The sequence below is a fragment of the Microcebus murinus genome, chromosome 8 (assembly GCF_040939455.1).
Source record: "Microcebus murinus isolate Inina chromosome 8, M.murinus_Inina_mat1.0, whole genome shotgun sequence".
In the NCBI taxonomy this organism is placed as follows: Eukaryota; Metazoa; Chordata; class Mammalia; order Primates; family Cheirogaleidae; genus Microcebus; species Microcebus murinus.
In genome coordinates this window covers 59,792,615-59,808,389 of record NC_134111.1, presented here as the reverse complement: position 1 = coordinate 59,808,389, position 15,775 = coordinate 59,792,615, and the positions used below count along the sequence as shown (strand labels likewise).

The following is a 15,775-nucleotide window of genomic DNA, read 5'->3' as shown; positions in this document are numbered from 1 at the left end:
GCAATCCTTCTGCCTCAGCCTCCCGAGTAGCTGGGACTACAGGCATGCGCCACCATGCCCAGCTAATTTTATATATATATATATTAGTTGGCCAATTAATTTCTTTCTATTTATTGTAGAGACGGGGTCTTGCTCTTGCTCAGGCTGGTTTTGAACTCCTGACCTAGAGCAATCCGCCCGCCTCAGCCTCCCAGAGTGCTAGGATTACAGGCGTGAGCCACCGCGCCCGGCTTAATTACTGAGACTCTTAAAAGGGACACTGCTACTATCAAGCCCGAAAAACAGACTTTTAAGAGTGGACATACATGTTCAAAAACATGCAGACATTTTATGAGTATATAAAAATCTAAACATAAAAGGAAAAAAAGAATCAAGAAGCTAGCCCAATTGCTATGGATATACGGCTGAGTATGGGCCCTGAGTTCTGGAGAACAAGGGAATGCAATGGCCCTGATTTTTATCTAAGCAGAATCAATTTTTCTGTATGTTTGATAATATTCATTATAAAATTGGGGTGGGGGTATTTTTTTGGAAGGTAAATGATCCAAAACCTTACCCAAACACAGTCACCCAAGTGTCATCGAGGTGATCTTCTGAAGTCAGAGAATCTCCTTGAGTATAAAAAGGATCCAACTGGGCAGGAGATAATGTTGTCTTTCGTGGCTGACCAATATTTGCTGGACTAAACATACTTTGCCCTATAGTAGTATATTTAGTTAATTACCAACATAAATACCTTAGTTTATTTAAAATCAAAGATCTTAGTTTTAAATGATGACGTATATTAAAAGTTGGCAATTACATAGTTGAAAACACACAAGGGATCAAATGGCAATTTCATACTATCATACAATGAGAGAAAGTAATTCATAATTGGGCATCATGTATGATTTTGCAATGTTTCATTTCATTCTAAATTTGCTAAATGCTTTATTCATTTCTGGTTAAACCTACACCAGAAGGATCAGTCAACCTTAAAGACTTTTGTTGGATTCTTATTCCAAACCTACCACTTTCATCACAGCACCTCTGCCTTAAGAATATTCAAAACTTATTAAAATCCAAATGCCTTGGCCCCCACAATATGGTTCTAATCATATTTTTCCAGTATGTCCCTAAACAGTATCCACCCAACACCATAAAATGTGAATGTGTTCTCTTTTATTCAGGTCATTTCTAGCTAAAATGTCTTATCCTGTTGGTTCTTATCCTCCAGTAACAGCTACCAATAATGAGTACTTCTATATGTCCAATATGCCAAGCTACACACTTTATGTGTTCATTTTATCTCAGAAGCACCATCCAATTAGGATTATGTATTCTGGAGAAGCAGAGACTATTTTTGCCTTTGTAGTAGCAATAATGATACACTCATTCAAGAAATATTTCTTCAGCATTTATTTTTTTGGGTTTTTTTTTAGACAGAGTCTCACTCTGTTACCCAGGCTAGAGTGCCGTGGCATCAGCCTAGCTCACAGCAACCTCAAACTCCTGGGCTCAAGCAATCCTTCTGCCTCCTGGGCTCAAGCAATCCTTCTGCCTCAGCCTCCCAAGTAGCTGGGACTACAGGCATGCACCACCATGCTCGGCTCATTTTTCTATATATTTTTAGTTGGCCAATTAATTTCTTTCTATTTTTTTTTAGTACTCTTGGTCAGGCTGGTTTTGAGCTCCTGACCTTGAGTGATCCTCCCGCCTCAGCCTCCCAGAGTGCAAGGGTTATAGGCGGGCGTGAGCCACCACGCCAGGACCCTTCTTCAGCATTTAAATATGCACTAACCATAATTCTACTGTATTAACGATACAGTAGTAAATAGGTTAAACAAAAAAACTCTATGCTTAATGGAGCCTAAAGTCTGAGGAAGACAGACTAATAAGCAAATATTTATGTTAGTATGTTAGAAAACAGAAAATCCTGTACAGAAAAAAAAAAATAATAGAGAAAAAAAATAATGCAAAGAAGGGAGATAATTATTTGTGAGGAAAGGTTAAATAAAAAAGATTTTACTGAGGTGCTATTAAAGCAGAAACCTGAAGAAGGAGAAGGAGAACAAGACATGCTAATATCTGAAGAAGTAAATATTAGGTGAAGAAATTAACAAGAGTAAAGGCCCTGAGAAAAAACTTGACTGGTGTTCAATGAACAGCAAGGCCACTATTTGCACAGTAAGGGAGAAGGATATGAGGTTAAAGCAAGGAGATGAAAACACAGAGGTAACAACATGCCAGATCATGAAGAAAAATCTTGTAAACCACTGTAAAGGCTTTGGCTTTTACCTCAAAGCGAGGTGGGGAAGCAATGGAAAATTCTGAGCAAGGGTGACATAAGGGACTAAAATTTCAAAAGGATAATAATAGGTAGCATTTTATTAAGTGCTAATTATTATACCATTCTTTCTTTACATGCATAATTTTATTTAATTCTAACAACCCTGTAAGACAGGTACTCTTAGTACCTCCATTTAATGAATTAGGAAACGGGGTAATATTAAATAACATCCAGAAGGGATGTTGAAATTCCAATCAAGGCAATCGGAATCCAAAGCATGAACTCTTAGCCAGTAATCTAGTTAACACCTGTATTTACTACAGCAGTTCTACAAGTGTGCCCTGGAGACCCTTCACTTCCTAAGACCCTCTCATGAGATCAGCCAAGTCAAAATTATTTTCATAAAAGTACAAAGTTTCATTTGCCTTTTTCACTCTCACTCTCTCCTAAGTGTACAATGGACTTTTCCAGAGGTTGCTTGATGTGATTTAATAGATTAAGGTTAAATGCAGAAGCACATTCCTGAGAATTCAGCTATATTTTACCATGTTTGAAAGACATAAAACAATGTCATTCTTCTTATAACTTCTTCTTTTAGAAAATAGTAACTTTTCACTTCAGAAAAGTTATTTGTTTACATGAAACAGCTTAACTATTTTTAAATGAATAATTTTTAAAATTTTGTTTTAATATCTAAAGCAGCAAATCAAATATCAATAGCTATAATCCATGTAAACAAAAACAAAAGTTCTTTAGTCTTCAAGGTGAAAAGAGAGTCCTGAAACTAAGTAGTTTCAAAACCACAGTTTTACAGGGCCATGTATATGAGTCACACTCTGTTTTTATGGATTTTCTAGAGGGTCCTTGGCTCAACACATTCTCATCCTAAGTCATTCCAAAATATTTACAGTCAAATGGATTTCTCAAAGAATATTCTTAAAAAATAAGAATTGTCTATAGGAGAAAAATAAAAACTACTGTGATAGGTTTATAAAAAGCTTATGCTATTTTATCGTGATATGATATTTAGAATGCACATTAGCATGTTAAAAATTTAGAGATTATTCAATAAGGAAATTTTTATAAATACAACTCAAAATTTTCTATACTAATTGATCACATTTTACCCTTATAAAATACATAATGTGGTAATGCTGTATAAACTGAAATAAAATCTTAAGCCTCCCAGCCAACAGAATTGACCCCCCTCTTGGTCAAGGGGACTCCTCAAAATAAAAAAACCTTAAAGCTGAGTTTCTGGCCAAGAGAAGGGAGGTCAGACACACCTAATTAATTATGCCCTGTCCCTTCTGGAGTTATTTCTTATAACAATAAGATACAAAATCATTAACAAGCCTAAGATGCCTGTAATCCTAGCACTCTGGGAGGCTGAGGTGGGTGGACTGCTTGAGGTCAGGAGTTGGAAACCAGCCTAAGCAACACCCCGTCTCTACTAAAAATAGAAAGAAATTAATTGACCAACTAAAAATATATATATATATACAAAAAATTAGCCAGGCATGGTGGTGCATGCCTGTAGTCCCAGCTACTCGGGAGGCTGAGGCAATACGATCGTTTGAGCCCAGGAGATTGAGGTTGCTGTGAGCAAGGCTGACGCCAGGACACTCACTCCAGCCTGGGCAACAAAGTGAGACTATGTCTCAAAATAAATAAATAAATAAATAAATAAATAAATAAATAAATAAATAAATAAATAAATAAATAAATAAATAACAAGCCTAAGATCATATAACACAAAGGTTAAACCATATCTACAGGTCATCAATGTCCAGTGGCAGTGGCTTGTCTCTGATTAACAGACTTCCTTAACTTAAAACATTCCAAGACTTTAGACAAAGCTTCATTTCCTTAACCAATTACAAATCAAAGAATCTTTAAATCCACCCATAACCTATGATGTCCCACTTCAAGATGTCCTGCCTTTTCGGGCCAAACCAATGTATGCTCTCCATGTATTGATTCATGACTTTATGTGTGATTCCTATCTCCCTAAAATGTATTAATATAAAACCAAATTGTAACCAAAACACACAGCAAGACCACTTGCTCAAGGCTTCTTGGGCATGGCTCTCCAAGACATAGCCGCACATATCTGACTCAGAATAAGCCCTCTTTAAATTATTTTACAAAGTTCAGGCCAGGTGCCGTGGCTCATGCCTGTAATCCTACCACTCTGGGAGGTCGAGGCGGGCAGATTGCTCGAGGTCAGGAGTTCGAAACCAACCTGAGCAAGAACAAGACCCCATCTCTACTATAAAAATAGAAAGAAATTAATTGGCCAACTAATATATATAGAAAAAATTAGCCAGGCATGGTGGCACATGCCTGTAGTCCCAGCTACTCAGGAGGCTGAGGCAGCAGGATCGCTTTAGCCCAGAAGTTTGAGGTTGCTGTGAGCTAGGCTGACGCCACGGCACTCACTCTAGCCTGGGCAACAAAGTGAGACACTGTCTCAAAAAAATAAATAAATACATAATTTTATAAAGTTCAAGCTATTTTCCATTGACAGCTGATCTTATGTCAGGTAGCTCCTATATGCCTTATAAATGCCTAACAAAAAAATTCACAGGGATGAGACCTATTAGGAAATGAATAATAGAGCCATTATTCAAATCCAAACTAAGAGCAAAAAGAGTAACCGAGTTTTAATTTCTTATTTATGAATATAGACCGATTTCCTCAGAGCCATACAAAAAGACATTCTCTTAACAGACAAGCTATATACAATGGCCAGACACAGTGACACACTATTAACCAATCACAGAGATGGACTGAAGAATCAAGCTAGTCTTAAGATTTTATACTCAAAAGGTCAAATTAAAAAAAAAAAAAAAGCCTGAGCTTTTTTTCAAATATACTGAGCTTCATTTCTCAAATATTACAGAATTAAAATAAAACAATATTAATGATAATGATCACCAGCATGTACTGAGTATTTATGCTATACACAAGGAGCTATTTCAGATGCCTTTACATGTATTCATATTCACCCTAATAACAAATTCTAATGATCACCAGCATGTACTGAGTATTTATGCTATACACAAGGAGCTATTTCAGATGCCTTTACATGTATTCATATTCACCCTAATAACAAATTCTATAAAATAGAAACACCATCTCCATTTTACATATGAAGAACACAAGGTACATGTGTATATACAATACTATCTAGGCAGTTGAAGATCAAGAGCATGTTTACAAGTTTCAATAAATGTTACTTTCCCTTAATTAATCTGTAATGAACCTATAATGCAAGACTTATCTGTTATTCCACAAATCAAATGATAGTAGACAAGAACTCACAAAAGTTAACTGTTTTAATAAAACTTCAACATAAATTGTACATTTGGTACAATTATTCTTTTGCATCAACAGCATAAACACATTCATAGAGCCAAGTCTAAAAGATTTCCAGGAATGATGTCCATGTCTTGCCTCTAAACAATATTAAAACAAAACTATACCCTGGACAGGATCAAAAGTTAAAGTTATGAAGTAAAAACTACAATGCAACAATATGATTCTAACTGAAGAGAAAAATATGATCACCTAAGAATTTCAAAAATCTCAACTCTTTGACTATGCTAGGTAACTTAAGTCTCTAGACTTCTTTGAACTCAAACGTACAAACCAGAACTAGTCTAATTTAACCAATATAAACTTTCCTTCAGGTAAAATATGTGTCAGATCACCTCAGATCTATTAGGCTTATTAAAGAAGCTATTTAATTCAGAACACTATCCTAGACCCTACTAGAAAAAAAAGGAAATATGCTCAAGACTATCGACATGTTTATGTTCAAACAGTAGTCAAGTAATCAGGCTAAAAAACAATTTAACAGCCAGAAAGTTTGAGGAGCCAATATTCAAATATTTTTATAAAAGCAATCAAGGAAATGAAGGTATGCAACAATTACTAACTTTAGAGAAAACAAATTACATAAAAGAGAATAGAATTCGAGTTTATTACATGGCTCCGACTTGTGGAATTATCTGACTTTTAAAACTGAGTTTAAGCTAATAAAAAGAAAATACAAAATAAATAATTTAAAGGAATGTTAAACTATGTATATCCTATGATACATTTTAACAATTCTTTTTCTTCATCACCATAGATGCATTTAATAGGTTCAGGCTGGGTATTTCAAATCTGAAAATTCAAAATCCAAAACACTCCAAAATCTGTAACTTTTTAAGCACCAAGATAACACTCAAAGAAATTCTACTGGAGCATCTCAGATTTAAGATTTTCAATGCACAAGTATAATGTGAATATTCCAAAATCCAAAAAAGTCCAAAGTCCCAAACTCTTCTGGTCCCAAGCATTTCTGATACGGGATACTAAACCTGTTCAACATATTTCCAAAATAAGTCTGATTTAAAGTGACCATCCAACTTTGACAACTGCCGTGTTTTTAAAAATCTGCTTATTAACTCACTAATCAACTATCCCTTTAGAAAGTAAGCAGAAGCACACATTCATACAAAAGATATCCTTAAATTTAGTTTTTACTACAAAGACATGTCATTAAAAAACCAAAGACAGTAAAAGGCATTTCAGTATAAAATCTGAAGCCAATTCAAATTTTCTATGTTGTATGTTACCATTAAGGTACAATTTAGTTATGCTACATCATGTAATAACCTTCAAGCAAGAAATGAAGGCTCAAATTGAGACAACCATTATGACCTTTAAAAATAAAACAAGTCAAAATTAAGTCTCAAACGAATAAGCAATCTAATTTTTGCCCTGTCAACTACTCTGAAAAACATAATCACTTATACATAATCTAAAACTATTTACATAACTTTAGCATAATTGCCCCCCACCTAGTTAATGTTTAATTGCTCCACTGATTTTATTTCCTTTCAATCAGCCTTCTGGTACCTACATGCTATGCTTTATAAGATGAAAATAAAGTGTGCCTATCAAACCACAACAAATTGGACTGTAATATGTCTCCCTTGGTAAATCACTATTCAAACACTCTTCATAAGATCAGATTAAAGCAGAGGTCAAAAGACTTTATTACCCTTTATGAAAATGTCTTCAATTAAAGAACAGATTCAATTATTTCCAAATAGACCACTAACCTAAATGAAAACGAGATAAAAAATAGTAAATTTTAAACAGATACATGGCAAAAGAAACTTGGACAAACAGGACAAAAGAGGTTCCTGGCAGTGTTCTGTTACCTTCTTATCATGAAACAAAGTAGCACAATATGTGATAAAGAATTTGGTCTCTGCTCAATGAGAGTTCTGGCCTTCATCCAGTTCCCATGAGCTAACCTCTTAACTATGGGAATTTCCCCAGCAATACCAGTGTCTTTGTTATTCATGGTGGGCCCCTAAAGACTGCACCTGATAGTTTATGCTAACAAGGTGACTCTCAGTGGAGGCTGGTCACCACAGAAAGACCAACCATGTAATAAAAGGGTTGGAGGTTTCAGTCACATAGTATCATCCCACCTTTGAGAAGAGGAAGAGGACTGGAGATTGAGTTCAACCACTTAATCAAAGACTTCAATCATGCCTACATCATCAAACTCCAGTAAAAACTCTTAACATGGAAGCTCCAGTGAGCTTCCCTAGTTGGTAACACTCCATATGTATTGCCATACACGTTGGGAGGATAACACATGCCCCTAAGGACAACGGAAGGAAAGCTTCAGATTTGGAACCTGCAAGACTTCACCCCTATGTGTCTCTTCCTTTGGCTGGTTCTAATATGTATCTTTTTGCTATAATAAAACTGAAACTGTAAATATACTTTAAAAGTACTTCTACCGGGTTCTCTGAGTCTTTTAGTAAATTGCCAAACATTAGTCTTGGGAACCCCCAAATTTATAGCCAGCTGAAGTGATGGTGGCCCTGGGGACCCCCAAACTTGCAGCTGGGGTCTGAAGTAATGCCAATCTTAGAGACTTTTTTTTTTTGAGACAGAGTCTCACTTTGTTGCCCAGGCTAGAGTGAGTGCCGTGGCGTCAGCCTAGCTCACAGCAACCTCAATCTCCTGGGCTCAAGCAATCCTACTGCCTCAGCCTCCCGAGTAGCTGGGACTACAGGCATGCACCACCATGCCCAGCTAATTTTTTTGTATATATATTTTTAATTGGTCAATTAATTTCTATTTTTAGTAGAGACGGGGTGTCGCTCAGGCTGGTTTTGAACTCCTGACCTTGAGCAATCCACCCACCTCAGCCTCCCAGAGTGCTAGGATTACAGGCGTGAGCCACCACGCCAGGCTGAGACTGTTTAATAAGACTTTGCCGTTTGGCACACTCACTGTACCCAAAAATCATATTGAACAATAGATCCTACATCTAACCGAGCATGGTGAACTGAATCCTTCAGACACCTAATGACAATCATTCTAGAAAATCTCAGGTTTTGGAGACTATTGGTACTGTGAAAGGCTCCTAGCTGAATCAAGGAAAACTAAAGTATGTGGGGAGTAGATGCCAGGTCCCTCCTCATCCTAGGCAGCCAGATAATTGTCACTCTTCCCCTCCAAGGCCATGACCGAGGATTTTGTCTCTGAAGAAAGAAACCTGAACAGCTCAAGACTCAAGGAGTCCAGTCATAGTAGAGAACAACTGCAAGGAGATTAAGTGAAAAGTGGCATATTGAAAAGGCCCTGCCCCCGTCTATATTCAGAACAACAGCTTAGGCATTACGGCTGAGAATTAAAGGATCCTTCATTGGGAAAATTAGAAACAAAACAAAAAAACCTACACATGCTAGAATTAGATTCTTCCCAACAAAAAGATAGTTACTGTCCAAAACCCTTACAATGAAGCCCAGTAAGAGACAAAATAGCTTCTTTCCACTAATTCCACCTCCTGCCAATATTAAACCCCTAAATACACACTGCTTCCAAATAGCTCTTTAATGCTTCATTCAATAAATATGCCTCCACCATGATAAAATGGATGTGAAAAAAACAAACAAAATAAGAACTAGAAGGGACCCGATAATAAGAACAGGAAGACAACCACTATTAACCTCACTGTTAAGACTTTTTACCCAAGAAAGAACAGAATGCAACATTTCTAAGTACATTCAAAGAACTACTCGTTAAAAAAGTTATTGGAAATTAAAATGACAGAAAAAAATTGAAAAATTATTGATTGAGGAAGTCTCTTGAAGAGTAGAACAGAAATATGAATGATAATGTAAGGGGAAAAAGTGGAAAATTAGAAATCTCTGCAGTGATGTAACACACAAACAGAAGGAAATCCAGAAAGAGGAAACAGAAAAAGCAGAGAGAAAGCAATTATCAAACATAATACAGGGAAGTTCCCCAGAACTGAAGGATATAAGCATCTTGATTGAAAGAATTCATCAATTCCCCAGGAAAACAAATGAAAAAGTCCCACACCACGACACATTTAAGAAATTTAGACTACCAACCATAGAAAGATCATAAATTTTTCCAAAACAGGGCACATACAAATACCCACAAATCACCACGACAAATAACTTCCACAGAACACTGGAATAATGGAATGATGCCTCTAAAATTCCAAACTAAAATACTATACCCAGGCCAGGCGCGGTGGCTCATGCCTGTAACCCTACCACTATGGGTGGATTGCTTGAGGTCAGGAGTTCGAAACCAGCCTGAGCAAGAGTGAGACTCCGTCTCTACTATAAATAGTGTTAGGGACCGGCTTCCTGCACCCCGCCAGGCAGACGAACAAAGACACCAAGGATGCAATCACTCAAGAGGAGCTTTATTTTCTGGCTAGCCAGGGTCCAGGCCCTAGAGTGCCAGCGCAGTGGCCGCTCTTACAGGCAAGGACCCTGACCAAAGCTGGGGCTCCCCTTTTATACCCCCTCCCTCTTGAACACCTGCGCTGCACAAGCTGATTGTGCGTGTTAGTCTTTAAAATGATTGGTGGACTGGTAGCCCGCTGGCGGCAAAGGGGGCTTTCTCCCTTATCTGGCACCGTACCTATGCATCTAGCTGCAAGCAAGCGAAGTTTAGCCGATAGCTCTACCTTTGGGCCCCAAGCTAGCAGTTTCCAGAAGCCGATTACTCCTCCCCTGGGCCAATTTTCTGTTATCCGGGCTCGCACAAGTGAGCCAGCAGCTTTGGGCTGCAACCAGGCCCTTACAATAGAAAGAAATTAATTGGCCAACTAATATATATAGAAAAAATTAGCTGGGCATGGTGGCGCATGCCTGTAGTCCCAGCTACTCGGAAGGCTGAGGCAGAAGGATCACTTGAGCCCAGCAGTTTGAGGTTGCTGTGAGCTAGGCTGACGCCACGGCACTCAATCTAATCTGGGCAACAAAGCGAGACTCTGTCTCAAAAAAAAAATAAATAAATAAAATAAAAATAAATAAATAAAATAAAATAAAATACTATACCCAGCCAAACTATAAATTAAGTGTGAAGACAGAAATATGCATTTCCAACATGAGGTCTTAATTTCACTGCCCATGCAAGCTTTCTTAGAAAGCTACTGTGTTAGAGACTAAGACCCTCAACACCCCAACAACTTGTCCTATGCACGGGCCTCGCCCTGGAAAATTCCCAGGACGAAAATAAGCACCCAACCCTCCAGCTATAGCTCCCAGAAGAATGCATTCCATGACGTGCTTGCTCCAGGGTGTGCTACCTGCAATTGTTCCCAACCCCCGAAGGTTGAGGCTGAGTGATCAGTTACAAACAGCTTCGATGTGATAAAATGCTAATTGGGGCTAATGGACCCAAACCCAAGCCTCATCATCCCCCCACTCTATTTTTCTATTCATACTTCCTTATTTCTGTATAATTATAAAACCAGCAAAAAATCTAAGTAAAGTAGACCTTGACAACCATTTGCTTGGTCTCATTCCTTTCTCTCGCCCATCTCTTTCAGGCACGGTCCCCCTCGCCCCCCGCGAGTAACAAAAGGTCCCGCGGGTCGGGTCGAGACACTACTGGAATTATTCTTCACCAAAATTAGGACATAAAGATGACAACATGCTATCTAGGAAAAAGAGCTCAACTCTAGAAACTTGCTAAGACAAATCCTAGGATGGCAGATGTACACCATGTTAAAACAGAAAACAGTCAAGAGAATGGCTAAAGAAAGAAATTCTCAATTTAAAACAAAGAAAAATGTGTGGGGTTTTGTTTTTTTTTTTGAGACAGAGTCTCAGTCTATGGCTTGGGCTACAGTGCCATGGTGTCAGCCTAGCTCACAGCAACCTCAAACTCCTGGGCTTAAGCTATCCTTCTGCCTCAGTCTTCTGAGTAGCTGGGACTACAGGCATGCGCCACCGTGCTCAGCTAGTTTTTTTCCTATATATTTTTAGTTGTCCCACTAATTTCTTTCTATTTCTAGTAGAGACAGTGTCTCGCTCTTGCTCAGGCTGGTTTCGAACTCCTGACCTTGAGCGATCCTCCCGCCTCGGCCTCCCAGAGTGCTAGGATTACAGGCATGAGAAACTGCGTCTGGCCAGAAAAATGTGTTTGAACCTGAGTATTCTCAAAAAGATATCTATCATAGCAAAAGAATGTTTGGTTAAAGTAAAGTGAACAAATGGCACATAGAAAGTTAGATTTAGACTAAGGGAAAACATAAGAATTATCAAAACTACTGGAAAAGCAAGAGTTTTATCTAAAGGATAAAGTATACTAATTGGTTCAGCACTGAATAGTTTTTACATAGTCATAATATAAACAATGACAAAAGAATAAAGTTAGATATAATTAAATTCAGATAATGTTAGGGGAAAATAAGATAGAATATCTTTAATTACTTTAAGAAAAACATAGCAAAACTGAAAACCAAGAATTAGCAATATAATCATACGTAGTTGATTGGCTAAACAACAACGCTCCAAGATGACCATGTCCTAATCCCTGAAACCTGTGAATGTGACCTTATGTGGTAAAAGGGACCTCACGGATGTGATTATGGATCTTGAGATGGGGAGATTATCCAGAATTATTCAGGTGGGCTCTAAATGTAACCACAACTATCCTAACAAAAGGGACACAAAGGGAGATTTTATCTCAGAGAGAAGGTGATAATGATGATGTAAGCAGAGATTGGAATGATATGCTTTAAAGATGGAGGAAGGAGGTATGAACAAGAATACAGCTAGAAGCTGAAAAAAATAAGGAAATATTTTCTCTAGAGCCTCCAGAAGGAACCAATCCTACTAGTACGCTGACTTTAGCCCACTGATTGATTGATTTTGGACTCCTGACTTCCAGAACTGTAAGAGAATAAATTTTAAGGTTGTTTTAAGCCACTACATTTGTTACAGTGACAACAGAAAACTAGTACAGCATCTCATTTAGATATATGGAAGTAAATTTTAAAAAGAATGGCTCTAGGATCTGGACTGGGTAGTTCATAATAAAGCTAAGCTGCTGCAATTCATTATAAGTATTTAAGTGCTATTTGATTTCTTAAAACTAAATTATTTTGACTAAAACATAAAATATTACCCCCACCATAACTGGAGACCACTCAGTGGTAGGTACCATGGCTAGTTTGACATGAGATTAAATGTTTGGTGACTAGTTAAAAATAGGATTATCTCAGATTATCCATATGGGCCCAATATAATTATGAGAATTATATGGGAAATGGGAAGGAAGAGGGAAAAGAGCAATGTAGGAAAGAATCACTTGCAGGCCGGGCACGGTGGCTCACACACATTGGGAGGCCAAGGCAGGTGGATCGCTCAAAGTCAGGAGTTCGAAACCAGCCTGAGCAAGAGCGAGACCCCGTCTCTACTAAAAATAGAAAGAAATTAGCCGGACAACTAAAAATATATAGAAAAAATTAGCCAAGCATGGTGGCGCATGCCTGTAGTCGCAGCTACTCAGGAAGCTAAGGCAGGAGGATCACTTGAGCCCAGGAGTTTGAGGTTGCTGCAAGCTAGGCTGACGCCAGGGCACTCACTCTAGCCTGGGCAACAGAGTAAGACTGTGTCAAAAAAAAAAAAAGAAAGAATCACTTGCCATGGCTGGCTCTGAAGATGGTAGGAAGTCATAAGCCTACCCAAATGTGGGCAGCCAGTAGAAGCTAGAAAAGGGAGGGGCAGGGGAGATTTTTCCCCTACAGTCTCCAGGAGAAATGCAGTTCTGCCAAAGCCTACATTTTAGCACATTAAGATCTATTTCAGAATTCTTACCTCCAGAACTGTAACATAATAAATCTGAGCTGTTTTAAGTCACTAATTTGTGATAATATGGTTCAGCAGCAATAATAAACTAATACATCTAGAATAAGGTTAGTGTTTACTTAGTGTTATTAAAGAAAAACTATGCCCTGCCAAATTGAATACAAATATTCCAATCCTCTTACTTGGTATTAGATATTCATGCTGGGATGTCATTGCCTCAAAATACTATACACATATATTCATTTCCTGTGGCTGCTGTAACAAATTACCATAAACCAGATGGCTTAAAACAGAAATTTATTCTCTCACAGTTCTGGAGGCCTGAAGTCCAAGATCAAATTGTTGGCAAGGTCACATGCATGCTGAAGACTCTAGGGAAGAACCTACTGCTTGCCTCCTCCACCTTCTGGTGACTGCTTGCATGCTTCAGCAACAACAGAACCTGTGGCCTTGGGGCCACATGTGGCCTTCTGGATCCTTGAGTGTAGTCTTTGACTGAATCCAAATTTTATACAACATATCCTTTTAATAAAGGGATTTGTCCTGTAAAGTTTGGATTCAGTCAAGGGGCCACACTTGGGGATCTGGAAGGCTACATGTGGCCATGAGGCTGCATTTTCCCTAGCCTGGTTCTCTGCCTCTAATCACATCACTTCTCTTCTGTATGTTTCTCTGCCTCTTTTGTGTCAAATTTCTTTCTTCCTCTCTTTATAAGGATACTTACAATTAGATTTAGGGATCATCCAGGTAATCCTGGATCACACCCCCTCCCTCACCTCCTTAACTCTCTACCTTTTTGAGTCTCCTCTGAAGGTCCTTAACTTAATCCTATTTTGGAGGCCATATAGGGCCAGTCACAGGTTTCAGGGATTTGAATGTGTACATATTGTTTTGGGGGCCATCATTCAACTCACTACAACTTATATCCAGCAACATAATCAGCCAAAAAATATTTACTGAGGTTCTTTGGACCCAGCTCTATAATTGGTAAACACTGAATATATAGGAAAAAAACTCTGTCCTAAAGGAGTTCATAATCTAGTTATGGAAAAAGATAAGAGCCAAGCACAGATAGCTTTAATGGGAGCTCATATAAGGAGAAGCTAACCCAGATCAGAAAAAGAAGAGTCCTTTTTCTCCCCTTCTGGGAATATTATCAGAACTCTGAGGTCCTCACATCAACAAAAGCAGCCCAAATGTGCTATAGCACCAGTCTCCAACTTTTTGGCACCAGGGACCGGTTTCATGGAAGACAATTTTTCCACAGAAGGGGGGGCAGGAGGGCATAGCAGTATGCAGGGGGAGAATGGTTTCAGGATGATTCAAGCACGTTACAGTTATTGCATACTTTATTTCTATTATTATTACATTGTTAACCTCTCTGTTAATGATAATTTGTGTCTGCAGCCACTCCCCAATGCTAGCATCACTGCCCTAGCAGCACCTCAGATCATCAGGCATTAGATTCTCATAAGGAGCGCAACCTAGATCCATTGTATGCAGTTTACAATAGAGTTCGAGTTCCTATGAGAATCTAATGCCTCCGCTGTGTAATAGGAGGTAGAGCTCAGGTGGTGATGCAGCAATGGGGAGTGGCTATAAATACAGAGGAAGCTTCCATCAGTTGCCCGCCATTCACCTCCTACTGTGCAGCCGGGTTCCTAATAGGCCACAGACCCGTACCAGTCTGAGGTCCAGAGGTTGGGGACCATGGTGCTATAGCATATCACTTAGTATCACACTTAATCTGTTAACAATATGCTAACACAAATAAGGATTTTAGTTCATTAATAAATGGCTTACCATTTGGTAATAGAGCTGATATTACAAGAGAAAGAACTTCAAGAAAAAATTAAAAAATAAAATGAGGATAAAAACCAGAGGAAATTTTAAACAGCAGCAGCAGAAAATTGAAGGATGAGGATGAAGAAAGAAAGAGCAAAGATATTCAGATTTCTTTACCAGAGGCAATAATATACCATGGTTGAAAGAGTTTCTGATATTCTTCCATCCAGATTTCCTTTGTCTTATAACCAAGATTTTCCTGCACCAGAAATCAGATTCTACAAGATACCTTAACATTAAAGAAAAAAAAAAAAACCCTCCTTACTGGACACAAAAAACCTAAGCATATCTCTAAATTCTCTACAAAGAGATAAAAAAAAAACTAAGCATAAAATAGCACTCATGTCATATATCCCATGACATCTCTTTATAAATGTTGCCAATCTCAGCTAAAATTTACAAATTATATATTAAAAAAGAAAAAAAACTCTTCACTTAACACTAAATAGAGAAGCAAAAAAAAAAAAAAAAAAAAAAACTTGCTCTAAGTGAAAAGTCT

At 38.0% G+C, this 15,775-nt stretch overlaps 1 protein-coding gene across 3 annotated transcripts in view; it reads right to left on the bottom strand.

The window, feature by feature from the left end:
- The window catches only part of NUP35 (nucleoporin 35), a 38,103-nt gene that overhangs the window by 5,825 nt on the left and 16,503 nt on the right, over positions 1–15,775 (bottom strand). For all 3 annotated transcript variants that reach the window (XR_012920587.1, XM_012788452.3, XM_012788447.3), the window contains exon 5: positions 557–698. Coding sequence is in view for 2 of the 3 variants with exons in the window: in XM_012788452.3 (XP_012643906.1) it covers positions 557–698 (142 nt within the window). In the remaining variant the exon portion in view is untranslated. The remainder of the gene's footprint in view (positions 1–556; positions 699–15,775) is intronic.